Source organism: Marmota flaviventris, chromosome X, assembly GCF_047511675.1.
Source record: "Marmota flaviventris isolate mMarFla1 chromosome X, mMarFla1.hap1, whole genome shotgun sequence".
Classification (NCBI taxonomy): domain Eukaryota; kingdom Metazoa; phylum Chordata; class Mammalia; order Rodentia; family Sciuridae; genus Marmota; species Marmota flaviventris.
In genome coordinates this window covers 974,060-1,001,802 of record NC_092518.1, presented here as the reverse complement: position 1 = coordinate 1,001,802, position 27,743 = coordinate 974,060, and the positions used below count along the sequence as shown (strand labels likewise).

At 41.4% G+C, this 27,743-nt stretch overlaps 1 protein-coding gene across 1 annotated transcript; it reads right to left on the bottom strand.

Annotated features, from left to right (window-relative positions):
• Nucleotides 1-345: 345 nt before the first annotated feature.
• On the bottom strand, nucleotides 346-4,127 carry LOC117794641 (zinc finger protein 431-like). Its single transcript, XM_071606654.1, has 5 exons — nucleotides 4,107-4,127; nucleotides 2,994-3,120; nucleotides 2,745-2,805; nucleotides 2,023-2,179; nucleotides 346-1,686 (listed from the first exon to the last, which is right to left on the bottom strand). The coding sequence occupies exons 1-5, from the start codon at nucleotides 4,125-4,127 to the stop codon at nucleotides 346-348; spliced, it is 1,707 nt and encodes a 568-aa protein (XP_071462755.1).
• Nucleotides 4,128-27,743: the final 23,616 nt, after the last annotated feature.

Below are 27,743 nucleotides of genomic sequence, written 5' to 3'. Positions count from 1 at the left end.
GTTTGCCTTTAATCCCAGAGACTCGGGGTCTGAGGCAGAAGGATCACAAATGTGAAGCCAAACTCAGCACATAAGCAAGGCCCTAAAGAACTCTGCAAGTCCCTCTCTCAAAATAAAAAGGAAAAAATTTGTGGCTCAGTGATAGATGACCACCAGACTAAATCCCCAGTACTATAGATAGATAGATAGATAGATTGATTGATTGATTTGGACATGTGAGCACTTTTTTCACTTTGACAAGAAATATTGATTTCCCACATTTCACATTCAAAGAATTTTTCTACAGAAAAATTACTACATGTTAATGAGTGAAACATTATTAACAGAAGACTTTGCCAATTGTTTTCATGAGTACGAATTCTCTGCACTATGGGTTCCTTCATGTAAGTGAAGCTGAGCAGATGTAACAAAGGCTTTTTCACATTGTTTACAACCATAGAGCTTCTCTCCGATATGTATTCTTCCATGTCTTTGAAGTTCACTGGAACTAGCAAAGGCTTTGAAACACCGCTTACACTCATAGGGCTTCTCCCCAGTATGCATTCTTCTATGAATCTGAAGGTATCTGGATGTAGAAAAGGCTTTGCCACACAGCTCACACTCATTGGGCTTTTCTCCAGTATGAGTTTTTTCATGTTTGGCAAGGTAACTGGAACTAGCAAAGAAATTACCACAATGCTTACATTCATAGGACTTCTCCCCAGTATGTTTTCTTCTATGTCTGTAAAGGCTACTGTATGCAGCAAAGGCTTTGTCACACTGCTTACATGCATAAGGCTTCTCTCCAGTATGAATTGTTTTATGTAAGTAAAGGTCAGAGGAACAAGCGAAGGCTTTGCCACACTGCTTGCATGGGTAAGTCTTCTCTGCAGTATGAATTGTTTTATGTGAGTAAAGGCCAGAGAATTGAGTGAAGGCTTTTCCACACTGCTTGCATTCATAGGGCTTCTCCCCAGTATGTATTCTTCTATGTCTCTGAAGGCTAATGGACCTAGCAAAGGCTTTGCCACACTGCTTACATGGATAAGGCTTCTCTCCACTATGAACCGTTTTATGTGAGTGAAGGCCAGAGGAATTAGTGAAGGATTTTCCACACTGCTTACACTCATAGGGCTTCTCTCCAGTATGCGTTCTTCCATGAATCTGAAGGGAAGTTGATGCAGCAAAGGCTTTACCACACTGCTTACATTCATAGGGCTTTTCTCCAGTGTGAGTTTTTTCATGTGAGTAAAGGTTACTGGATGTAGTAAAGGCTTTGCCACACTGCTTACACTCATAGGGTTTCTCTCCAGTATGTGTTCTTCCATGAATCTGAAGATCACTGGAACTTGCAAAAACTTTTCCACACTGCTTACATTTATAGGACTTCTCTCCAATATGTGTTCTTCTATGTCTTTGAAGGTTACTAGAACTAGCAAAGGCTTTGCCACAAAGCATACACTCATAGGACTTGTCTCCAGTATGAATTTTTTCATGTTTGTAAAGGCCAGACAAATAAGTGAAGGCTTTTCCACACTGCTTACATTCATAGGTCTTCTCTCCAGTATGTGTTCTTCCATGTATTTGAAGGTAACTGGATGTAGAAAAGGCTTTGCCACACTGCTTACATTCGTAAGGCTTTTCTCCAGTATGTGTTCTCTGATGTATTCTAAATAAACTGGGGTAAGCAAAGTCTTTCCCACATACCTTACATTTTAAATGTGCATTCCCCATGTGTGTGATCCTCTGCCTTTGAAGACTTGTGTGTGAAATAAAGGTTTCACGATCTTGTTTACATTCATAGAGTTTCTCTCCATAATGAGTTCTTTCATGTCTTCTAAATAAAGAAGGGAAATGAAAGGCTTTCCCACATATATCACATTGAAAAGGTTTACCTACACTGTGTATTCTCATGTGTCTTTGAACACGTGTGGAAGAAGATGAGGCTTCACCATATTGTTGATATTCATAGAGTTGCAACCCAGTATGAGTATCTTCATGTCTTTGAATGTCACTAGAACAAGTGAAGACTTTCCCACGTACTGTACGTTCATAAGGTCCCTCTCCAGTTTGTATTAACATTTGTGTGTGAACATTTTTTAGAGAAACCAGGCATTGCCTATAGTGTTTAAATTCATGTGGCTTCTCTTCACATTCCTCCTGGTTGTAGCATTTGTGTCCAGAGTAAGATGTGATGTGCCTATGAAGTAATGAAGGGCATATGAAGTCTTTGGCATACATATGACAACCACATGGATTTACTCTATTAAAATTTTTCTTTGTCCAGGTAAGAACTGGACTCTCATTGAAACTTTCCCCACACTATCTTCTTGGCCGTTGAAGTTTACCACATGGCTTCTTTGAAGAATGACCAGCACATTATCAATGCTTGATTCATTCATGATTTTATACTTATTTATAGGACCTAGGCTTACATTACTATCAACATCAGGTAAGGCGAGGTTTCCTGATGTGTTCAAATTGACTCAAAATTAAGAGATTGAAAGGAAACAATCCTTTGCAATGCAGCTTCCCTATGGTGATTATCCAAATAGTGATATTCATATGCAATTTCATATACTTTTGGCATGCCAAGTACTTGGAAAAAACTGAATATCTGTTACAGTTAAGTATATATTTCTAGTTAAAAAATCTTATAAAAATAAATATATTTCAAATTGTGCATACTTCTTGAGTTGGTCTGTTTTAAAAATTATATGACCTTCTCAGATTCCCTCAAATACACCTCATGTGGGTACAATTACCTTAGAATGCTCTCAGAATTTTTTATCTCATCTTCAATATTCTTTTCATCCAATTTGTTTTCTAAAATGAGAAACCAGAACAATCTGTATGAATTTTTAGGAGACAGAAATGCTTTGCCAAATTGTAGGTGCCTTTTATGCTGCAATAATTCAACAATGTATTCCCTGTTCATGTTGTATATAAATGACAAAAATAAACATGAGTTCTCTATGTGATTAATTTAAAAAAAAAAAAAACATCATTATTACCAATAAAAGCCAGGTTTCTGAGGATTTCCAGCATCACATCTCTGTAAAGGTTTTTCTGGGAAGGATCCAGCAATGCCCACTCCTCCTGGGTGAAGTCCACAGCCACATCCTCAAAGGTCACTGAGATCTAAAATATCCCACAAATATTTACTGGAGGTCAGGAGAGATTGACAGCAGAAGAAGTATGTACTCATCATTCTTGATGTCCACAGGATTCTATGAATTTCTGATTAATTCCATGATTTGGTCCATCAAATCCTTCCTGCACTCAATTCCCCACACACATTTCAACACTAGAATTGGGCCACTCAGAAGGCAAGCAACTAAGTGTTTTGCTCCCTTCCATTGGTGAGTTCACAGGAAGTAAGACAGTATCATGACTCACTTTGTTGGTTACACCTCTATTACATGTCCTAACAACCTTCTCTGCTGTGGAAAGCTAATATTAACATCCCCAATAGTCAGCTTTCTTTCCTAAGGGTAAGTACTATGAAATTGTTGCAATCACAGAACTCAGTAATTGAGAGAGATTCTGCCAACCACAGTGGGTCACTGTGCCTACACTGTTAATATAGACAACACAGCATTCATTGATCTCTTGATTCTTTATGAAAGTCTATTGTTCCTTCTTTAAGGAAATGCATAGAACAGTCCCCACCCATGACGTCTGAGCATGGATCACAAAGAAGATTCCCCTACAGACAGCATATAGACAAATTGACACTTGGGTTGCCACAATTTGTGAACCGGGGATTGCGTTCATCTTGTGGGATTACACAAAGAGAACAACTAGATATTTGCAGGTGCATTTCTCCATAACAAAATTAATAAAATAGAAAACATGCACAATGATTAATAAACACAAAAATTTGATGATTTCTCAAGGTTACTGTCAAAGCAGAATGAGGTAAGGGGAAAGATGGAACATGTCTTAGATATAACTCCATGACCCAAAGATGTCACCATGTCCAAACAACAACATTGCAAAGTTTTATAAGTCTCAAAACAATTTTCTTAATGAACAGCAGACACGAATTTCTAAATCTCACAGCAACAGTGAATGTGCAAGGATTGTCAATAACCTACTGAAAAGCAGTCACTTCACTACCGTACGGTCATGTTCCACATAGCCATGTTCCACTCAAGGACACTTTGGTCAAGAGTGGGCCACATGTGCACGGGTGTCTGTCGTGAAAGAATTTTCTCCTGCCTGTGATGATGGTGGTGCAAACAAACCTAAGACAGAAGCATTTCCAGGGTGTGTAAAAAAGCAGGGTTGCAACCCAGAATCCTCACCTATCTAACACAGTTTGGGTGTGAAACACGCCACTCCATGTATAATCATAACAATACTATAATGTCTGCTCCATGATGGAATAGTCAAAAATATCACCTATAAGAAGGTGCCCCTGCCACTGACATACAACCATTCTCAAGGACTTAGCACATGTGATATCCTGAGCATCACAGTATCAGCAGAGGTGAGCAAGAGACCATGAAGAAGGCTTCCGTGGGCTGGCCTTCACAGGATGGAAAGATGAGTGACAGCAGGTGTCTTGGATACAGATCACAATGATGGTCCAGGCAAACTGGAATCTGGGTGGCCAAAGGCACTATATCCTCAATTCTGTAGACAAAAATCCATTTACTATGCATTCAAATGTAAAACACTAAAACACATTTAATGACCTTACAAGAAATTTTATTTTATTTATTTATATGGCACTTAATGACTGAGCCTCATCCCCAGCACATATGCCATTTTGACACAGTACTCAAAAAGTTCCTCAGGGCCTTGTGAGAGGCTGAGGGTAGCATTTAAATTTATAATTCTTCTGCCTCATCCTCCAAGGCTGCTAGGAATACAATCATGCACCATTGCACCTGTGGAAATTTAGTTTTGTAGAAGAACATGTTATACAATTCCCTAATGATTAGAAGAAAGAAAAAAAATTCAACACTCAGAGCAAAATGACACAATAGAGAGCCTGGAATCATCTCAGTACAGCCATGAGATAGAACAGAATTGGAAACACAAGCCAAACCATCAGAACAACAACGTCATCATGCCCCAAAGCCCTGAAAGTTTCCCAACAGCTCCGTGAAGCAGTCATATGGAAGAGTGCAGTGCAGCAACCATGGTTTGACCTTCAGCCTGACCCTCTATGACTCCAGACTGCACACAGCACATCTTCTTCAGTTTTGGGCAATTCATACTAAAATCACCATGGAAATATATATTTTAAAAAATATTTTGTTTTTTAATTGTAATTGAACTCAATACCTTTATTTATTCATTTATTTTTTTAAATGTGGTACTGAGGCTTGAACGCATGGCCTCACATGTACTAGGTGAGTGTTCTACCACTGAGCCACAACCCCAGCTCAACCATGGAAATATATTAATGACTAAAACCAACTCTCAGTCTTCTACATCAGAAGTAATCACTATAAAAAAATCAGCAGAAATTCCTTAAAAGGATTTAAGTAAACAAACAGCCTGCAAATAGCAAGAAAGCAAACTATTGTCTACCCACTGAACCATCACCTAAAATTTGACCAAGAAAGCTTCAGAGAGTTTCTTTTAAAAATCAGGTTTTAAAAACACCCAGGTTTAGGAAGCTAAGGCAGGAGGTTCTCAAGTTCAATGCCAACCTTAGCAACTTAGTTAGGCCCTAAGCAGGTTGGCAAAATCCTGAATGAAAGTTAACAAAAATAAAAGTTAAGGGGGAAGGTGCTGCGGATTTGGTTCAGTGGTTAAGCACCCAAGGATTTACTCCACAGTATGCTCCCCCAAATAAAACCACCGAGATATACTGATGAAAGAAGGAAGTTCACACAGACTAGGAGGAAATATTAAAGAGGACCATGACCCACATGCTCAGCACTGGTTGCTCTCCAGGTGGGGATCTGCAGGGCAAAGACATAGCAGAGTTTTAATAGCACCACTGTGTATTAATGCACAGGCCCCAGCACAACTACTCACAAAAACCAGACAAGTGAGGTTTTCCTGTTTCTACTGTCATTCTCTAGTTTCTGGTGTACGGAGAAATGAGGCCAGGGGACACTGAAATCTGGCAGCAACAGTTTATTAGTGGCAGTACAGCCCAGAAAAATAATTCCCAAGGCGTGAGCCCAGAGAACATCAGGGCTTTTACTTTTATACATAAACAAGCTTTGAGGACATCAAGAAAGAAAATTGGGGCAATATATTGGAGAGTGAATTTTTTATTTCTTATATGGGAACAAGCTTGCCAATGGCCTAAAGACTCATACACATTTGGGACTTTTACTATGCTCAACCTGAAGAGGGATTGTTCTTTCTCTGCTACTTTGTTGACTGCTTCTGCTACTGCATTACAGGTACCTGCAGCTGTGGCCAGCCCTCATGGTGAAATGTCAGAGAGCACAGCTGGTGGGTGTCAGTCTGCCAATCCTCAGCCTGTCAGCTTCGAAACCCCTAAAGTTTCCATTCTGTTGGATGATCTAGCATTCAGGGAAATTTTTCAAAGGAGCTGAATACAAAATAATTTGCTAAACATAGCTCAGACACCTAGTCTCTAGGCAAAGGCATGAAGCCTTCAACAAACAGAAACCACAGAATAGGAGAAAAGGAAGAAACACATTTTCTTTTTTTAGTTATTGATGGAACTTTTTTCAGTTGTATATGGTGTTGAGAATCAAACCCAGTGCCTCATGCAGGCTAGGCAAGCACTCTACCACTGAGCCACAGCCCCAGCCCCAAGAAACATATTTCATTCACTTAAAAAAATGTACAAAGAATACTGAGGAACAGCAAAACATAACTCATGCATGGAAAATAACAGACGTGAGATTGACCATGCCTGAGTAAGATAAGACTCCAGAATCCCTGGGATAAATTTTTTTATTCATTTATTCATTTGTTTGTTTATATTTTGTACCAAGGATTAAACCAAAGGGTTCATAACAATTAAGCCACATTCACTGCCCTATTTTATTTTTAATTATTTCTATTTTGAGAGAGAATTTCTCTAAGTTGTTCAGTGCCTAACTTGATGAGCCTTCCTGGGAAGTTGTGGTACTCCTGCCTAAGAGTCCTGAACTGCTGGGATTAAAGGGATGTGGGGGCCCTAGGCTAAACTTTCAAGTAACTCTCTTGAATTGTTAGTATGCATGCACCTAAAAAAAAGTCAAAATACATCAGGCAGAGCCATACAAAACTCCCCAGGACAATGAAGAATAAACTGCTACATTGGGAGACATCACCACAACACTGCTGGGTCTGTGATCATGTAGCAGAGCAACAGACAGGAGGGCTTCCCTGGCCATTAGTCAAGGTGAAACACACAGCCTTCTCAGGATCACAGTACCACCACCCAGAACAGGCCACATTCTGAGCCATAAGCCTCACCTCAACAAATATGCAATGCCAGTGAAATCCCAAGTAGGCTCAAAGAACATGGGAGTTAAAGCAGAAATCAGATCAGAAGCACCTGGAAAACCTTTAAGTAAAGGGAGATGCAACACAGGGCTCTAAAAAGACACAGGAGGAAGAGATGACTTAAGGGCAAATGTGACCATGTTGAGAAAAATGAAATACAAATGTCCAACATGAAAAAACTGCACAGATGGTGCACTGGGGGTCTCTACAGCATCCAAAGCACATTCCAGAAAAGAAGAGATAAAAGCAATCATTGACCCCTGTACTTAAGTAAAGGAGCGAAAAAAGAGAAAGGTAAGTATAAATTAAGCACAGGCAGGTAAGAGGGGTTGTTGTTGAAACCACAATCAAGAAATCAGCAGGGGCTGGTGCTGGGGCTAAGCTGTAGCTCACTCTCCTTGCATGTGTGAGGTAGTGGGTTTGATTCTCAGCACCACATATAAATAAATAAAGATCTATGAACAATTTTTAAAAATTAAGAAAAAACAATTATTAAAAAAAAGAGGGCTGGGGATGTGGCTCAAGTGGTAGCGCGCTTGCCTGGCATGCGTGCGGCCCGGGTTCGATCCTCAGCACCACATACAAAGATGTTGTGTCTGCCGAAAACTAAAAAATAAATATTAAAAAATTCTCTCTTAAAAAAAAAAAAGAAATCAGCAGTCAGCAAAACCAAGTTCTGCATGAACATCACCATCACTGACAAACTAATATGTGGCTAAGGAAACAGAGGACAGGAGTGAGGTTATGGCTCAGTGTAGAGAGCTTGCCTAGCACCAGTGAGACACTGGGCTGAATCCATACCAGCACATCAAAGTAAATAAGTAGAAGAAAGGTATGAGAAATACAATAACATTAAACAAATAAGAAATCCAAAGACACAGAAACTACCCATTAGAGTTAAAATAACCACCATTACCATCCATGGGCTCTTCAACAATATCATAAACATGCACTTGACACAAATCTGATAACTTAGAGGAAGTGGCCCAATAATTTTAGAGAGACCATCTACTACTACACAGAAGGACAAATACACAAAACACATGAGCCTGTGCCTACTGATGAAACTGACTCAATATCTAATTACCATCAAAAAAGTGAAATGTAGGGCTGTTAGACATCATACCGGCTGCCACCAGACACTCCAGAACTGCCACCAATTTTCTACATTTGTTTTGAGAATGCAGAAGCATAGGAAACACCTTCTAATTCCTTTGGAGGCATATGTTATATTATTATCAAAATTAACTTGATAAAATGAGGAAGCTATGAATTACTTTCATGATCATAAATGCAAAATACCTCCACAAACATTACTTAACTGAATCTAAAAATAAATAAAAAGAATTGCATACCAAGTACAAGATGTTGAAAACACTGGAGACTACAAGCTAAAGAGAAGAGGTGTATGATACTATGGGTGATGGTTCACTCGAATGTTCACTTTGATGGAATTAAGAGACACTAATGATTAATAGGCTTCTGGGTGTGTCCATGAGGCTGTGTCTAGGAGTGATTGGCATGTGGGATAGCAAACTAGAAAACCTCCCTAAGTGTGGGTAATGTCATCCAAATAGGATGGTGGCTTGCATGGAATAAAAGTTGCAAGAACTTGGTAGCAGCTGCAGATGCAAGCTGGATTCTACACAGATGGGTTTTCCACTGCTGCTGTGATTGCCTGAGGATATCAACTTTTCCTTCTTTACTCTTCCAAAGCTGATTCTGCCAGTGATTCTCCAGGGAGTTTCCAGAAGCATTAGATCTCAGACTAGGATAGCACCATTGATCCCTCTTGTTCAGAGGCTTCAGCATCTTGGGCTGCACAGCTACTACTTCTCCAGCTCCCCAGCCAGCAGACTGCCACAGAGGACTCTCCAGCTTCTGGTCACCTAGGACAATCTAACAAATCCCCTTTTTGTATTCATTCTTCCTGCTGATTCTGTTCCAATGGAGAACCCTAACTAATGTACTATAGAAGACTACAATTGCTCTGAAAAATAAATTCAATAAAAAATGAAACAACTACCACACCATGGAAGATTCACAAATACATAAAGAAGAAACAATATTACATAATGAATACCTTTTCCATAATAATGCAAGAGTAAAGGAAAGAGGAAGAGTTATATATACAAATTTCAAAACTTTGAAGAAAAGCAAGGAAACTGATTTTCAATACTGTTTCCATTTTGAGAGAAATGGGTGAGTTATCTTTAAAAGTCATTATAACTCCTGGTTTGGTGGAGTCCACTTTAAATTTTTGCAACTAGAAAAGTCAGGGCAGGAAGATGACAAGACTAAAGCCAGCCTCAGCAATGGAGCAAAGCCATCAGAAACATAGTCAGACTTGGTCTTAATCAAAAATTACATTCAGGAAAAGAGGCTGTCACTGAGTGACAGAGCACATTCCCAGCATGTTTGAGGCACTTGGTTTGAAACTTAGATCCACAAAAAAAATCAACACAATTAAAGTATTCTGTCCATCTCCAACTATAACAACATTAAAAATAAATTAAAAAATAAAAATAAAAAATGCTGGCGATGTGCTCAGTGGTCAAGTGGCTCTGGGTTTAATCCAGAGGGAAACACACATCCACCATCAAAAAATGCTTTCAGAAACTTGAAAGTATTTTTTGAATGAAACAAGCAGGAGCAAGTCCCTGGCTTAAATCCCACCAATTAATACATAAGTAAATAAATCAATAATAGTCCACTTTCTTGGGCTGGGATATAGCTCAACAGTAGAAGATTTGCCAAGCATACATAAGGCCCTGGGTTCAATCTGAAGCAGGGCACAAACACACACACGCACACTCACTCACACACACACACACGCACACTCACTCACACACACACACACACATACACACACAATATAACTCTACTAAACTTCATCTCATGAATGACAAAAAATGATTACAATAGGAAAGGTACAAAATGAGAGGCATAAAATACAACAAAATTAATAGAAAGATGATATAATTTCTTACCAAGGAGATTAAGGAGACTGAACTTTCCCATGATCTACACTCTCTGAAAACCCCTGAGCATTTTAGAAAATTCTGTGAATTCCAGGGCCAGGTGTGCTGTGCTTCTTGGTGAACTTAAAAAAAAACCTACTTCTAATAATGGAAATAGAAGACCATATTTAATATCAGTCAAAATTTGTAGTGATCATAGTGAGTGTAGACAGAGAGAAGTCATGTAACTCCCAAATTTCATAAGCTAACAGTCCAGCTCCCAAAGCGGTGGCCCAAGGATAAGGCACATTTTTTTTTTCTATTTGATATCTTGGATTGAATCCAGAGGCAGTTGACCACCCAACCACATCCCCAGAATTCGAAGTCTCTCCAAGTTGCAAAGGGTCTCGCTAAGTTGTTAAAGATGTCCTCAAGCTTTAAATCCTTCTGCCTCAGCCTCTGGAGAAGCAAGGAATACCGCTGTGCACCACTGCACCTTGCCATAAATTAGAATGTTTACCAAATGGAAATGTAAGTAGGCTTTTTTATTCCACTTCTTTCTTCCCTCTTTTATAATATTTCATCATATTTGGTTCTGAATAAATCAACTTGGGCCTCAGATAAGTGAGCAGATCATTTCACAGTGATAACCACAAATGGCTGGTGCTGAGGGAGCAAACATATCAGGCTCAAGAGGCAGGGAAAGTCCCCCTGCCAGCTGGGACATCCTCACACCTGGGCATGCTCACTGAAACACTCCATAATCACTGTCCCATGAGACCTAGACCATGACTCCAGCCTATGAGGCTTTTCAGATTTTCACAGCACTGCACTGGGGTGGCTGGTCCTTATGCATGGGGAGAGTTTTTGCTCTTTCACAGTGTGAAAGAATGCAAGGTCAGGAATCACTGGTGACCTGGCCCCTCAGCACCAGCATCCACAGGCTGACTGTCCAACTGTATCCAAGGAATGGGAACAGGGCTTGGGGAGAACAAGATCCCAAGAAGTTAGCTGTCTAGATGAGGCATGTTCCAGGACATTCCTTAGACCCAAGACCTCAGCTGAGCTCCCAAGAGGCTGTACTTCACAACTTAGGCTGTCCTCTAAGAGGAGCTGACCCAGGGCATAAAATTCCTTGTACCATGCAGGGCACAGGAGAGCTGTGGGCACATGGTGGCAACCAAGGAAAGGATAGTGGCTGGGGACATAAGACTCTGTGAGGTATGCAAAGAAAACCCGCCAGAGGAATCTGATATGCTGTCTATACCTAAGAAAGATAAAAAGAGAAGCACAGGATTTTCCCAGGTGTGAACTGAAGTTCTCTATGAACTTGCTCTATGTCAATGAACCTTCAGACCACTTGACTTTGGGGAAGGAGACGACCATAAGGATAGTAAAATGGGGTTCTGGATGGATGGCAAAAATTCTTATGGGATATCTTAAGCCCTTTAATAGTCAATTACCCTAATTTCTATAGTAGTCCAAAATTCTCCAAACAAATGCACTTCTCAGAATATATTACCAACCTTACCTGACATATAACCGCCATCTTCCAAAGCTAACAATGTAATAACAGACCTACAGAAGAAATTTCACCTTTTTTTTTTTTACTGTAGCCACCCATCTGATGATCCTACCAATGCACTTGGTTAATGTATTCATACATAACTTTCTTTTACAAACATTCTTGTCAGCCATGCACAGTGGGGCACAACTGTAATCCCAGCAGCTTAACAGACTGGGTCAGGAGGACTGCTAAATTCAAAGCCAGCCTCAGCAACTTAGTGAGGCCCTAAGGAACTTAGTGAGATCATGTCTCAAAATAAAATGTAAAAAGAGCTGCAGATCTGGCTTATTGCATAAGTACCCCTGGGGTCAATGCCAGGGATTTAAAAAAAATGTAATCTCTTCCAGGTTGAAACACATACATCATTCAGGATAAGTTGAATCCACGTTCCTGAGGATGGTCATTAATATTTGGGTCAAAGTAAACTATTTTCCTCAGGTATGGTGGCCAGTGCCTTTAATTCCAACAGCTTGAGAAGCTGAGGCAGGAGGATCAGAAGTTCCAGGCGAGGCTGGATAACATAGCCAGATCCACTCTGAAAACAAAATTTAAAAGGGCTGGAGATGAAGGGCAATAGAATAAATCAGACATTTTATCCTATTTGCATATGTGACTACATGACCAGTGTGAATGGACATTAGGTACAACCAGAAAAAGAAGAAGTTACACTCTATTTACATATGATGTGTCATAATGCATTTCACTGTCATGTATAAGTAATGAAAACCAAGTAAAATAAATAAATAACTTCTGCCAAAAAACAAACAAAAAAGGGCTGGGGATGTACACCAAGATTCAATATCCCTAGTACCAATAACCAACTGCATTATTTCATTTAAAGCAGCTATTTTACCTGAACACAGGGTGTGTCACATGACTATTCTTTTCCCTCAAGAAACAGAACAAAAGTGTTAATCTTGCCAGGGATAGTGGCACAGGCCTGTAATCCCAGGGACTCAGGAGGCTGGGGCAAGAGGATCACAAGTTGGAAGACAGTGTCCCAAACAACTGGGATAGGATCTCATTTTTTTTTTTTAATTGGGGGTGGGTATGCCTGACGATTACACTGATAAAGCTTCTCTAGTTTTGAACTGCAATACAAAAACAAAATATTCTTTGCAATATATCAGTAGAGAAAAAGTGAAAATTAATAGACTGTGTCCATTTGAAACTTAGAGGAAGACCAGATATTTATGACGGGAAGTGGAAAAGATGGGGCATTTTAGAACTCAGGAGGCAACTGCAATTTGAAAGACCTACAGCAGCTGTGGGAGGAACTAAACTGGGGGAAAGAAAGTGGATTTGCGATCCTGCTTCCTACACATTTGGAAGAGTGGGTGAGGGCCACCAGCAGGGGGGAAGGGGAAGCTGGAGACCTGAGCTGCCCATTCAACAATGGAAGCCAAGGGACAGGGCCCAGGGCCACCTGCCAGTGGGAACTGGGCCTCATGCTCCGCAGCTGACCTCAGGGACTGGATACCCAGCCCAATACTAGGGGACACAGAGCAGAAGCCCAGGGCCATCCGCCATGGAGGACTAGGCTGCACCATCTGCACCAACCTTGGGAACCCAGCTCACCCCGCGGGACCAGTGGCAGAGGCTTAGGGTCAGCCGCCAGCAAGGTGACTTCAAGATTCTACTATCCAGCCCAACCCCCAGGACCAGGGGACAGAGACCCAGGGCAACCTCCAGAGGAGACTCGGCCAGGCTCTGCAGCTCACCACTTTGAGGGGGCCCCAAGGCAGGTGCTGACCGTGTACCTTCAGCCCTCATCACATACTCACCATTTTTGTCTTTCTAGAGGACCCGGTGTTTGCTAGAGGACCTCAAGGCACCAGAGATAGAGGGAGGCACAGGCTGCTCAGAATCACCTAGGCCTCTTGGCAGAGCACGTGGGGCCCGGAAAGGGAGGAGCAAAGTTGGTACAGGGGATAAAAAGCCAGCGACAGTGCGGAAGCCCGCCCTTCCCCTCTGTTTTGGAACCTGATTGGACACTTCCACCCCAGCATCCCTAATGGGCCACCTCCAGTCAGGCCTCTGCATTGTGACTGACAGCTAAGGTTATCCAATCACTAACCAAAATTGCCTAGAGTGGCAGATCCTTGGCCCCAGCCCTTTTCAGGTGGAGCTTCTTTCCTGGGCTGGGAACTAACCCAGGTGGGAAGCCTTTGCTTGAACTTGGTACAAATGGTAACATCTGGGATTGAGCTCTGGCTGAGGGAAACTGCCATCCCAGCACTGGTGATGCCCTGGGTTTTAACCTCACCACAGAAACAAACAACAATTAAAAAGAAATACAAAAAATAGTTACTTAAGGACTCTGAGGCCTGAGGAGCCCAAGGTCAGGTGAGCATCGACAAATGTTAATACTGTTTACTGTGAGGAATCCTTGTTCCCCCGAATCCTGCAGTATAACACCAGAGAAGCAGGTGGAGAGTGGAAAGTGGAAGGCTTTAATAAGAGAAAGCACAAAAGACTCCCCCCACCCCAGGAAGAAGGGGACCCAAAAGGCAGAATGCCTGTAAGGAGGAGGACTTCTCCCTCTTAAACCTAAGATCTTTTGTCCTCCAACATTCCTGTCCTTTATTTTCCTTTATTGTGCAGGTAATTGGGCCTGAGGCTGGAAAGCCAAAGGGAGAGAAATGGGTGGAATGAAGGGGCGGCAGCAGAAATCTGGGCAGAAACACCCTAGGGTGGTTTGATTAGCATCTCCCTATTTTACTGGCAGCTATTTCTTTAACCCTTATTATTGACATTCCCAGGGCCATGGGGACATGAACAGTTCACTTATCAAGTGTTTTTTTGGTTTCCCAGGATCAGATCAGATTGTAATTTTTATTGGACCTGATATTAGATCCCATTTACCTAGCTGCAGAAACTAATAAATTTCAATCTGGCTTTACAAACAGGGAGAGCCTAGCTTAAAATAAATTAAAAGGGTTGAGGATCTAGCTCAGAGGTCGAGCCCCACAGGGATTATTCAACAGAACCTCAAAGAAAAAGATACCTATATCCATATATAGTATCAGCTGGTGTCACCTCAGGCAACTTAGCAAGATATAGTCTCAAAATTTTTGAAACAATATTTAAAAATATCATATGTATCATACATATTTGATATGTGAAAATAAATAGAGTTTGACAATTATTTCAGTCATTCTCATCACCTCTGGAATACTTATGTTTTGAGGAATTAGATAGAGCTAACAAAAGGAAACAATTGATGTTGGTGATTTGGCTCAGTGTTCTCTCCCCAGCAGAATGGAGGCGAAGGAGGTGTGGGAGGCAATTCCCTAAGGCAGCAATGCGGGGTTGAAATAAAATGAGCACCTTGTGCTTAATGTCCATGTTCTACATTCCACTATTAGGGAGTTGTTGGAAGTGACCTGACTCTGGTGATCCCACACATCAGTCATCCAGCAATGCCCACTCCTCCTGGGTGAAGTTCACAGCCACATCCTCAAAGGTCACTGAGATCTAAAATATCCCACCAAATGTATAGTGGAGGCCAGGAGAGATTGACAGCATGAGAAATCTATACTCAACATGCATGATGTTCACATAATTCCCTGGCTTCTCGATTAATTCCACGATTTGGTCCATCAAATCTTGCACTAAATTTATTCCAGCCATTCCAACACTAGAAATTGGCTACTCAGAAGGAAAACATCATAGTGATTTATACCTTTTCTTTGGTGAGTTCACAGGAAGTAAGACAGGTTCCCAGATTACTCCTAACTTCTTTATTGGTTGCACCTCTATCACATGTCCTAGAAATGACCTGTGTGGTACAGAGCTAATATAAGCACTTTTGAGAGTACTTATGTTTAGAAAACAAAGGTGATGAGTAGGAAATTGCAGGAATCATGAAACTAAGAGATTCTGCCAATTACAGTGGCTCCCTGGACCTACAAAGTTAATATACACAACATGGTATTTACTGATGTCTTGTTTCCTCTGAAAGTCTATTGTTCCAAACTTAAAGAAATGCCTAGAACCAGCCCCCATGCACACCCTCTGGGCATGGGGTCACTAAAAAGCTACCTTCACAGACAACATTGAGACAAACTTCCACACAGGTTGTCACAATGCATTAGCTGGAGATTGAGCTCATCCTGTGTGATTACACTGAGAACAACTAGAAGTTTGCAGGTACTTTACTCCAGAACAAATTTAGTTAATAGCTTACTATTAAATGGCCAAAACAAACATGAGTTCTCTATTTGATTAATTTAATTTATTTATTAATAAACACAACAATTTGATAATTTCCTGTGGTTACTGTCAAACCAGAATGGGGGAAGTGAAAGATGGCACATGTCTCAGAAATAACTCAATGACCCAAAAATGTCACCTTGTCCAAACAACAGCCTTACAAAATTTTAGAACTCTAAAAACAATTTTCTTAATAAACAGAAGGCACTACATTTCAAAGTCTCATAGCAACAAGGCATGTTCAATGATTGTCAAACTCTTCTTAACAGCAGCCGGTTCACTACCATAATGTAGTCATGAGACACATACCAATGTTGTGCTCAAGGACATTTTGATCAATGTTGGGCTTCATGTGCAATGGTTGTCTGTTGTGAAAGAGATTCATCGTGCCTGCAGCAATGGTGGTGCCAACAAACCTAAGGGAGAAGATCATCCAGAGTGTGGTAAAGCAACAAGTTTGTAGCCCAGATTCCTGAACTATCCCACACAGTCTGGGTGTGAAACAGGCCACCACTCACATCTGTAAGCATGCTATGATGTCTGCACCATGATGGAACAGGCAAAAAGAAAATGTCCCTGCCACTGACACAGAACCAAACTCAAGGACTGAGAACATACAGAACCACCCAAAACAATGAAGAATGCACATTTACACTCAGAGACATCAGCCCAACTCTGTCAGGACAATGATGCAGGCAGGAGCGCTTCATGGGCCTTCAACCCTTGGGAAGCACACTGAGAATTCTGGGTCACAGAAACACTCCACAGGACATAAACCACACCCCTACAAGAGCACCACCAGTGAAATCCCATGTATGCCCAAAGATCATGAGAGCAAAAACAGAAATCAGATCAGGAGCAGGTGAAAAGCCTCCAGGGAAGGGGACATGAAACAAGACTCTAAACAGACACAGGACAAAGTGGTGACTCAAGAGAAAATGTGACCATTTTTAAGGAGAAAAATGTAAAAGTCCATCACAGGAAATTCATAGAGAATACCTGAGGTGTGCTGTATTGGTATCCAAGTCATCCAACACACATTTCAGAAAAGGAGCTAAAAGCAATTATTGAAACTGTCACTTCAAAAAACCAGAGAAAGAAGAGCAAGGAAAACCTAAATTAACCACAGGAAGGTAACAGAGAAGGTGTTGATGAAACCCCAATCAGGAAATCCACAGTCCGCAAAATCAACTTCTTCATGAACATCAGCATCACTGATAAACTGACATAAGGCTAAGAATACAGAGGACAGGGACTGGGGATGTGGCTCAGTGGAAGAGTGCTTGTCTATGGCCTGGGAAAAACTGGGTTCAATCCTCACTGACACATAAAAAGAACGAAATAAAAGTGTAAATTATACAATAACATTAAAGAAAAAAGCAAAGAGGACTGAAAACCTACAAACAGATTTAAAATTCTCATCGTCAACAATGCATTGGGACTTCAATATTATCATAAACATGCTTGACACAAATTAGGCAACTTGCAAAAACTGGACCATTTCGTTGAGAGAGACAGTTTTTTTTATTTTTACACACAAGGGGAAATACACAAAATAGATGAGCATATGGCTGCTGAAAAAAAAGAGACTCAATAACTAATTACTACTAAAAAAGGCAAGGCAAGGCTCTAACATCACAAACAGGCTTCCATGAGACACATAAAAACTGCCACCAATTTTCTACATTTTTTCCAGAACACAGAAGCTCAGTTAAATCCTTCTAATTCTTTCTGAGGCATAAGTTACCATATTATCCAAATTAAATGGATCAAGAAAAGTATTAAATAGAAAACTATGACTGATGCTCATATTCACAAATGCAAAATTCAATCATGAATGCAAAAAACTGTATGATTAAGTCATCACACTTCAGGTGTCTATAAAAATGATGTGAAAATAATGGGCACAGGAACGCTCACTGCAGTGACTACAGCATCCATATCCAGAACTGCCCAAAGCTAGATGCAAGGAAGATGCATCTTTCAATACTGAATTGACAAGCTGCAGTTTGGCCACCTCAAAGAACATCACCCAGAAAACAAGCTCTGCAGCCTGGGAAGATACAGCACCCTTAAAGGCAGACTGGAAAGTGAGAGAAGCCAGTTTGAAATGGCCAAGTGCAGTAAGATTCCAAGTCAAGAACATTCTGGAATGAACAACATTATAGATGCACTAGCAGAACTGATGGGTGCCAGGGACTCAGGGAGCACAGAGGGAGGAAGGAATGAGAGGAGTGATGAACAGGTGGAACACAGGATTCCCAGAGCAGTGAAACTCTTCTGTACATTTTCTTGTATACTATGTGACACACACAATCACATCACACAGAGGAGGAACCTAAGGTAAATGGTGAACTTTGGCTTATGATAACGTTTTGCTTCATCCATTCTCTTTATCAAATGTTCAAACCTGGTTTAGTAACTAACAAACACCCTACACCAATGCAATATGTTGAAAACAGTGGAGACTATCGGCTGGAGAGAAGGGGTATTCGATACTATGAGTAATGGCACATTTAATTGTCACCTTGATTGGATTAAAAGATACAGTGATTAATAAGCTTTGGGGTGTGTCCATGAGGGTGTGTCTACAAATGATTGGCATGTGGAACAGCGTATCAAATTGGAGAACCTCCTTAAGCTAGGCAGCACCATCCAATAGGATGGTGTCTTGGGAGGCACAAAAGTTGGAAGAAGAAGGAAGCAGCAGCAGAGCAAGCTCCTTTCTTCTCAATGGGTTCTTGATGGCTGCTGCAGTGGTCTGAGGATATCAGACTCTGCCTTCTTCACTCTCCCAACATGGACTCTGCCAGTGATTCTCCAGGAAGTTTCCAGAACCTTTGGTCTGGACTAGGGCTGCACCATTGATCCCTCTTATTCTGAGGCTTCAGCCTGTTGGACTCTGTAGCTACTACTTCTCAAGCTCTCCAGCTGCAGATGGCCACTGTGGACATCCAGCTTCAGGTCAAGTAGGCCAATCGAATACCTCCCCTTTTATAATCATACTTCCTCTTGATACTGTTCCTCTAGAGAACACTGAGTAATAAATTATGTAAGCCTAAAATTGCTCATAAAATAAAGTTTATATAATAAAGAAGTGAATAAACTATCAAGCCATGAAGTTTTACAAATATATACATAAGAAACAATATTGTTTGCTAAATAACTTTTTCATAATAATGCAAAAATAAAGCAAAGAGGAAGAGTCGTATTTACAAATTTCAAAAGTATGGACAACAGCAGAGAAACTGATTTTGAATACTAATTTCATCTGGAAAGAAATTGGATGATAAGTCTTCAAAAGTCATTCAACTGCTGGTGTGTTGGTGTGTACCTATAATTTCAGCCACTAGGGAAGTCAAGGCAGGGAAATGGCAAGTTGGAGGCCAGTCTCAGCAACTTAGCAAGACACTCAGAAATTTAGTGAGACTGGTCTTCGACAAAAATAAAAATGGGTACTACAATTGTAGCTGAGTGTCAGAGCACTTGCTAGCATGTTTGCGGAACTGGATATGATCCTCAGCACCACAGAAAAATAAACAAACAAAATAAATGTATTCTGTCCATCTACAACTATACAAAAAAATTAAAAAATATATATAAAAGAACAAGAAATAATAAATAAATAAGAAGAAGGGCAGAGAATGTGCTTTGTGGTCAAGTTTATTCCCCAGTAAAACACCTGCCCACCTCCAGAACACTGCTCACAAATTGAAAATCATTTCCGGAGGATAACTAAGCATGAGCAAGTCCATGGCATCAATCTTCAGCACTCAACATGTAAGCAAATAAATAAACAACAGTCTACAATACTAATTCTCTTGGGCTGGAGAATAGCTCGGTTGTAGAAAACTTCCCAAGCATGTATGTGGCCCTCCACGGGATCAATTTCCAGCAGTCCACACACACACACACACACACACACACAAAAAAAAAAACTAAAATACATAAAAATGATTATAATACAAAAGGTACACAATTAGAGGCATAGAATACAAAAAAATCAATAGAAAGAACACACTTTCTCACAAAGGAGATTGAATGTTAGCATGATCAAAACTCTCTTAAAAAACATGGAGCATTTCAGGAAATTCTGTGAAATTCAGGGCACGGTTTACTGTATTTTGTAGGTAAACATACGGAAAACTACATCTAAAAATGGAAATAGTAGGGTTGGGATTCTGGCTCAGCAGTACAGTGCTTACCTAGCACATGAGAGGCCCTAGGTTTGATCCTCAGCACGACATAAAAATAAATAAATAGGTATTGTGTCCACCTACAGCAAATAACAAAAAAATATTTTTCAAAAAATTGAAAATAGCTGGGCTGGGGATGTGGCTCAAGCGGTAGCGTGCTCGCCTCGCATGCCTGTGGCCCGGTTTCGATCCTCAGCACCACATACAAACAAAGATGTTGTGTCCGCCAAAAACCAAAAAATAAATAAATATTTTAAAAATTCTCTAAAAAAAAAATTGAAAGTAGTAGACTGTATCCAAGACAAGCCAAAATTTTGTACAGAACAGAGAAAGTAGAGAGAGCATTTATGTTGCACCCAAATTTCATAAGGTAAAAGGCCAGCTCCCAAAGGGGTGGCCCTAAGAGGAGGCACTTAGAAGGGAACAGGAATCAGGTGACATAGTGGGAGTGCTCTTGAGGGGATCATCACCCTTATTTAGGTGCATGTATTTCTCCTTTCCAGAAAACAAGTGTCATTTACTGTTTCACTGATATTCAGTGGTTAAATGATCATAGTTGGGTATTTCAGGTATTGTCAAAATTGTCATTAAAATTTACAATGAATGGGGTTGGGGATGTGGCTCAAGCAGTAGCGCACTCGCCTTGCATGTGCAGGGCGCTGGGTTCGAGCCTCAGGACCACCTAAAAATAAAATAAAGATGTTATATAACCCGAAAACTAAAAAATAAATTTAAAAAAAATTACATTGAAGATGGGAGTGATGGTGCACACCTGTATCTCAGAGGTTCAGGAGTCTGAGGCACTAGGCGATGTAGCAAGACTCTGTACCAAAACAAAGAATCGAAAAGGGGCTGGTGGTTAAGCACCTCTGGGCTCCATTCCTGATACCAAAAAAACCATGAACCTGCCAAGACCAGACAACAACAGTGAAAAACTGTCATCCTTTGTCCAATTCATCACCTTGTGAAGTACAGATACTAGTTTTCATGAAACCACATTCATAAATTTATCTACCACTATTTTTGTAGAATTGGACTCAAAATCTGCAGCAATAATGCAAGACAGAGTTTCTCTGTATCTTATGAGAGATTTTGGAATCTAGGACTACATTTCAATTTGAAAACACTGAAAAAGACAAGATTGAATCTTACAAACATTCTATATAAACTCAGGGGTAGCAAATGGTAAATTAGGTAATTAGGTGTGTTCTTTTTTTTTTTTTTTTGTACCCCCCCAAATTAAACCCAGAGATATTTTACTACTGATCCACATCCCCAGTCATTTTTATATTTTATTTTGAGATGCAGTCTCACCAGGTTGCATAAGGCCCCGCTAAGTTGCTAAGGCTGTCCTCAAATTTGCAACACTCCTGTCTCAGCCCCTGGAGCAGCCTGGCTGTAAGTTGCGAATTTTGACAATGAAAATATAACTAGACTTTAAAATCCAATTCTTTCTTGCCTCTTTAATAATAGTCCATCCCATTTGGCTCTGAATAAATAAACCTGGCCCTCAGATAAGTGAGCACATCATTTCAAAGTGATACACAGAAAGCTTTGGTGCTGAGGGAGCACACATTTGTCAGGCTCAAGGGAAAGGGAAGGTCCCTGACAGCTGGGACATGCTCCCTCCAGGTCTTGCTCACTGAAAGCCTCCAGGATCACTCTCCCATGAACCTGGACCATGATTCCAGTCTATGAGGCTTTTCAGGTTTGCACAGCTCTGCACTGGGGTGGGTGGTCCTTATGCTCTGGGAGAGGTTTTGCTCCTTCACACTGTGAGAGACTGAAAGGGCAGGAGTAACTGCTGACCTTGCCCCTCAGCACCAGCATCCACAGGCTGGCTGTCCAACTTTCTCCAAGGAATGGGAACAGGGCTTGGGGAAAACAAGGCCCCAAGAAGTTAGTTGTCTAGATGAGGCTTGTTCCAGGACATTCCTTGGCCCCAAGACCTCAGCTGATCCCCCAAGAGGCTATACCTCACAACTTAGGCTGTCCTCTAAGAGGAGCTGACCTAGGGCATAAAATTCATTTTACCATGCAGGGCGCACGACAGCTGTGGGAACATGGTTGCAGCCCCAGGAATGGACAGTGGCTGAGAACATAGGACTCTCTGAGGTGTCCAAAGAAAACCTGGCTGAGAAAATCAGATTTGGTGTCTAGCCCTTAGGAGATTAAAAAAAAAAACAGAATTTCTGCAGGTGTGAACTGAAGTTCTCTATGAACTTGCGCTATATCAATGAACATTCAGACCACCTGACTTCGGGGAACTAGACCACCATGAGGTATAAGACAGGGTTCTGTATGGTTGGCAACAATTATCTTGGGCTCTCTTAAGCTCTTTCAAAGCCAATTACCTTAATTTCTGTATTAGTCAAAAATTTTCCAAACAAATGAACTTCTCAGAATATATTACCAACCTTACCCGACATATAACAACCATCTTCCAAAGCTAACAATGTAATAATGGACCTACAGAATAAATTTCCCCTTTTTTACTGTAGCCACCCATCTGATGATCCTACCAATGCCCTTGGTTAATGTATTCATGCATAACTTCCTTTTCAAATGTTCTTGTGAGCCATGCACAGTGGGGCACAACTATAATCCCAGAAGCTTGAGAGATTGGGTCAGGAGGACTGCTAAATTCAAAGCCAGCCTCAGCAACTTAGTGAAGCCCTAAGAAATGTAGTGAGATCATGTCTCAAAATAAAATATAAAAAGGGTTGCTGATACGGTTCAGTGATTAAGTTCCTCTGGGTTCAATCACTGTTATTATAAAAGATGTAATTTCTTCCAGAATGGGACACATACATCAATCAGAATAAGTTGAATCCATGTTCCTGAAGATGGTCATTAATATTTGGGTCAAAATAAACTATTTTCCTCAGTTATGGTGGCCAGTGCCTTTAATTCCAACAGCTTGAGAAGCTGAGACAGGAGGATCAGAAGTTCCAGGCGAGCCTAGACAACATAGCCAGATCCTGTCTGAAAATAAATTTTAAAAGGGCTCGAGATGAACGACAAGAGAATAAATCAGACATTATTATCCTATTTGACTACATGACCCATGTGAATGGACATTAGGTACAACCAGAAAAAGGAGAAGTTACACTCTATTTACATATGATGTGTCAAAATGCATTTTACTGTCATGTATAAGTAATAAAAGTCAAGAAAAAAAATAACTTCTGCCAAAAACAAACAAACATACAAAAAAGAGCTGAGGATGTAGCTAAAGATTCAATATCCCTAGTATCAATAATCCACTGCCTTATTTCATTTAAAGCAGCTATTTTACCAGAACACAAGATGTGTCAAGTTACTATTCTTTCCCCTAAAGGATGATATTCAGAAATAGAAAAAAAAAGGTTATGGGCTGGGGATGTGGCTCAAGGGGTAGCACGCTCACCTGGCATGCTTTTGGCCAGGGTTCAATCCTCAGCACCACATACAAACAAAGATGTTGTGTCCGCCAAAATAAATAAATAAATATTAAAATTCTCTCTCTCTCTCTCTCTCTCTCTCTCTTAAAAAAAAAAAAAAAGCTTATGCTTGCCAGAGATAGTGGCACATGCCTGTAATCCCAGGGACTCAGGAGGCTGAAGCAGGATGATCATAAACTGGAGGACTGTGTCCAAAACAAGTGGTATATGATCTCTTTTTAAAAAAGGGGAGGGGGGAGTTCCTGAGGATTTAACTGATAAACCTTCTCTAGTTTTGATCCCCAATATAAAAAGAAAATATTCCTTGCAATACTTCACTAAAGGAAAAGTGAAAATTAATAGACTGTGTTCATTTGAAACACAGGAAGAAAATATATTTGAGAGTGATGGGAAGTGGAGAGGAAGATGGCATTTTAGAACGCAGCAGGCAACTGCAAATGAAGGACCTACAGCAGCCTTCGGGAGACTCTGAACAGGGAAAAGGAAAGTGGATTTGGATCCTGCTTCCTACACATTTGGAAGAGTGGGGGCGGGCCACCAGCAGGGAGGCTAGGGGAAGCCAGGGACCTGAGCAGCCCATTCAACAATGGAAGCCACAGGATGGAGCCCAGGGCCACCTGCCAGCAAGAATTGGGCCTCATGCTCTGAGCTGACCTCAGGGACCAGCCCACCCCTCAGGCCCAGAGGGCAGAAGCCAAGAACCAAACACCAAGGAGGACTAGGCGGCACCCTCTGCACCAATTTCTGGCACCCAACACCCAGCTCACCCCGCTGGACCAGGGGATAGAGGCATAGGGTCAGTCACCAGGGAGGTGACTTCAAGTTTCTACCATCCAGCCCAACCCCCAGGACCAGGGTAGAGACCCAGGGCAACCTCCAGAAGTGACTCAGCCAGGCTCTGCAGCTCACTGGTTTGCGGGGCCCCAAGGCAGGTGCTGACTGCGTACCTTCAGCCCTTGTCACATACTCACCATTTTGATCTTCCTTGGGGACCCTGTGTTCTCTTGAGGAACCCCTCAGCACCAGAGATCTCCGGAACAGGGGCTGCTCAGAATCACCTCGGCCTTTAGGGCAGAGCACATGGGGCCCAGGAAGGAAGAGAGGCGTTGGTGAGGATGAAAAGCCCGGGAGATTTCCAAAGCCCGCCCTTCCCCTCTGTTCCTGAATCTGATTGGACAGTTCCACCCCAGAAACACTAATGGGCTGCCTCCAAGAACACCTCTGCCTTATAACTGACAGCTAATGTTATCCAATCACTTCCTAAAATTCCCTAGAGTGACAGATCCTGGGTCCCAGTCCTTTTCAGGTGGAGTGTCTTTGCTGGGATGGAAAAATATCCAAGTTAGAAGCCTTTGCTTGGAAATTGGTAAGGATGGGATTGAGCTATGGCTTTGAGAGTGCTTTCCCAGCAAGGGTGGTACGCTGGGTGTTACCCTCACCACAGAAACAAAGAACAATTAACAAAAAATTACTTGGGGAGTCTGAGGCAGGAGGAGCCCAAGATTCAGGACAGGATCTACAGTGTTACCCATGTTCTCTGTGACACGTCCTTGCTTCCCCAAATGCTGAAGTATAACACCAGAGAAGCACATGGAGAGTGGAAAATGGAAGGCTTAATTAAGGGAGAGCAGAAAAGATTCGCCCCCACCCCCCAGGAAGAAGGGGACTGGAAAGGAGAACTCCCTGGAAAAGAGATGTCTTCTCCTTTTTATACCTAAGGTCGTCTTTTGTCTTCCCACATTCCTGTCCTTTATTTCTCTTTATTGTGCATGTGATGGGGGATGCAGGTGGAAAGGCCAAAGGGTTGGAAACTGGTGGACTGATGGGGCATGGAGCCCAAACCAGGGCAGGAACAGCTTAGGGTGGTTTGATTAGCATCTCCCTGTTTTACTGGGAGCTACTTCATTAACCCTTATTTAGGACCTGCCCAGGGTCATGGGACATTAATATTTCAATTTCTCAGGTGTTTTTCTGGTTTTCCCAGGCTCAGATTATACTCCATTTTCTTTTTGGTTCCTATTACACCCCATTAACCTGACTACATAAACTCTCCTCTTTAAATTTGGTTTCACAAACAGGAAAATCCTATCTGAAAATAAAATAAAATGGTTGGAATTCTAGCTCAGAAGTTGAGCCCCACAGGGAATATACCACAGAACCTCAAAGAAAAAGATACCTATATACATATATAGTATCACCTGGTGCGACCTCAGACAACTTAGCAAGACAGTCACAAAATTTTTGAAACAATATTTAAAGATGTCACATATATCACACATGTGTGATATCTAAAAATAAAAATGTTTGACAATCATTTCAGTAATTCTCATCACCTCCTGGCCACTGATATTTTGAGGAGATAGCCTGAGCTAAGAAAGTAAGCAATTGGTGTTGGTGATTTGGCTCAGTGTTCACTCCCCAGTAGAACAAGGGAAAACGGGGAAGGGGAGTCAATCCTTTAAGGCAGCAATGTGCACTGGAAATAAAATGGCTGCTTTGTACTTAATGTCCATGTTCTACATTGCATTATTAGGGGAGTTCTAGGAAGTGACCTGACTCTGGTGATCCCACACATCATGTCATCTGCTTACCCCAAAACCAAACAGAAAAGGTTATGATTAAAAGAAGGAAAGGAACTTTGATCAGTGAAGCTACACCAGGAAGTCAAGGGAAGCATGTCCTTAGCTCTCCCTTCAGGGGCTTTCCAGGACTCTCACGTTTTATAGAAAGGGTAATCAGTCATAGGCATGTGTGTAGAGGGCACACTATGTACGTTTGTTGTCATCTGTGACTTTAGGCATCTGTGGGTCTCATAAAATGTCTGTGACCTCATGGTCACGTTCCTCCTTGACACACTTCACCCCATTGCATGTTATGCTCAAATTCAGGACCCCCAAAAGACCACAAGAGGCCAAGATCCCTGTAAGCAGCAAAGAGGTATTTATTACAGGGTAGCTCAGTCCTCCATGTGCACTCAGCAACTGGTGAATTTGAGAGGCCCAGAATCCAGGTTTTGTAGCACTTTTATACACTCTTTGGGGAAGGCAGGGACTTCACATGCATCATAACATCTTTTAGCAAATCATCACACACCACAGGAAAATTATAAAACAACTCTAAAACATGATTAGTACATTCACTGGTGGGAACAATTGGGTAGGGGTGATTGGCTAGTACAAGAGGAGGATTCCTTTGAACTGATTGTTTTAAGCCAAGAAGGGTGTTCCTGCTGAAATCTGGGGTTTCCCAAAATGTTATCAACCTCCATAAACTACTGGGAGGGTCATCTGGCATCCCAGGTATTTTCCCTGTCTCATGCTGATAGGTGGCTGCTAGGAGGTTGCTATGGGAAGCTACCTAGCCTAAGTCTGGGAGACCTAGAAAAGTAGATCTCTCCTGTTATTTATAGATAAACAACTCAGCAGGGTCGGTAAGTGCCTAGGAGTGCTCTGTGGGTATTTCTAAGGACAAGGGTCACACCCCCTTCCTTGGACAGACTTTGTTCTGAGGTAGAGGCTGGTTTTTCATGCACAGGCTGACCTTAATTAATCTCTCAGGAAGGGTCCACTCCCTTGTGTTCTTTCCTTATCAGTGGTTCAGAGGCACCAACATTTTCAAAAAAGTCACAAGCCCACCTACTCCTGCCTGGTAAGTACCATATCCCTAGATGCTGATCCAGTACTCTCAGCTTCCTGGGTTTCAACTGATAGTTAAACCAGAAAGAAATAATAACCCTGCTCAGCTTGGCCCATAAAGCCTACATATAAAACGCCACTCGGGGCACATATAACCTGTGTTGTTGAGGTTACTGGTTACTGGTGAGGAGTTCTGCCACCTCACATGTTAAAATTTGAACATTAGAGAAGCAAGCCCAGGCAAGTACACAAAGCAGGGTTTATTTTTAAAGGAATGACATAGACTTTTCCCCGGGAGGAAGTGGGGACCA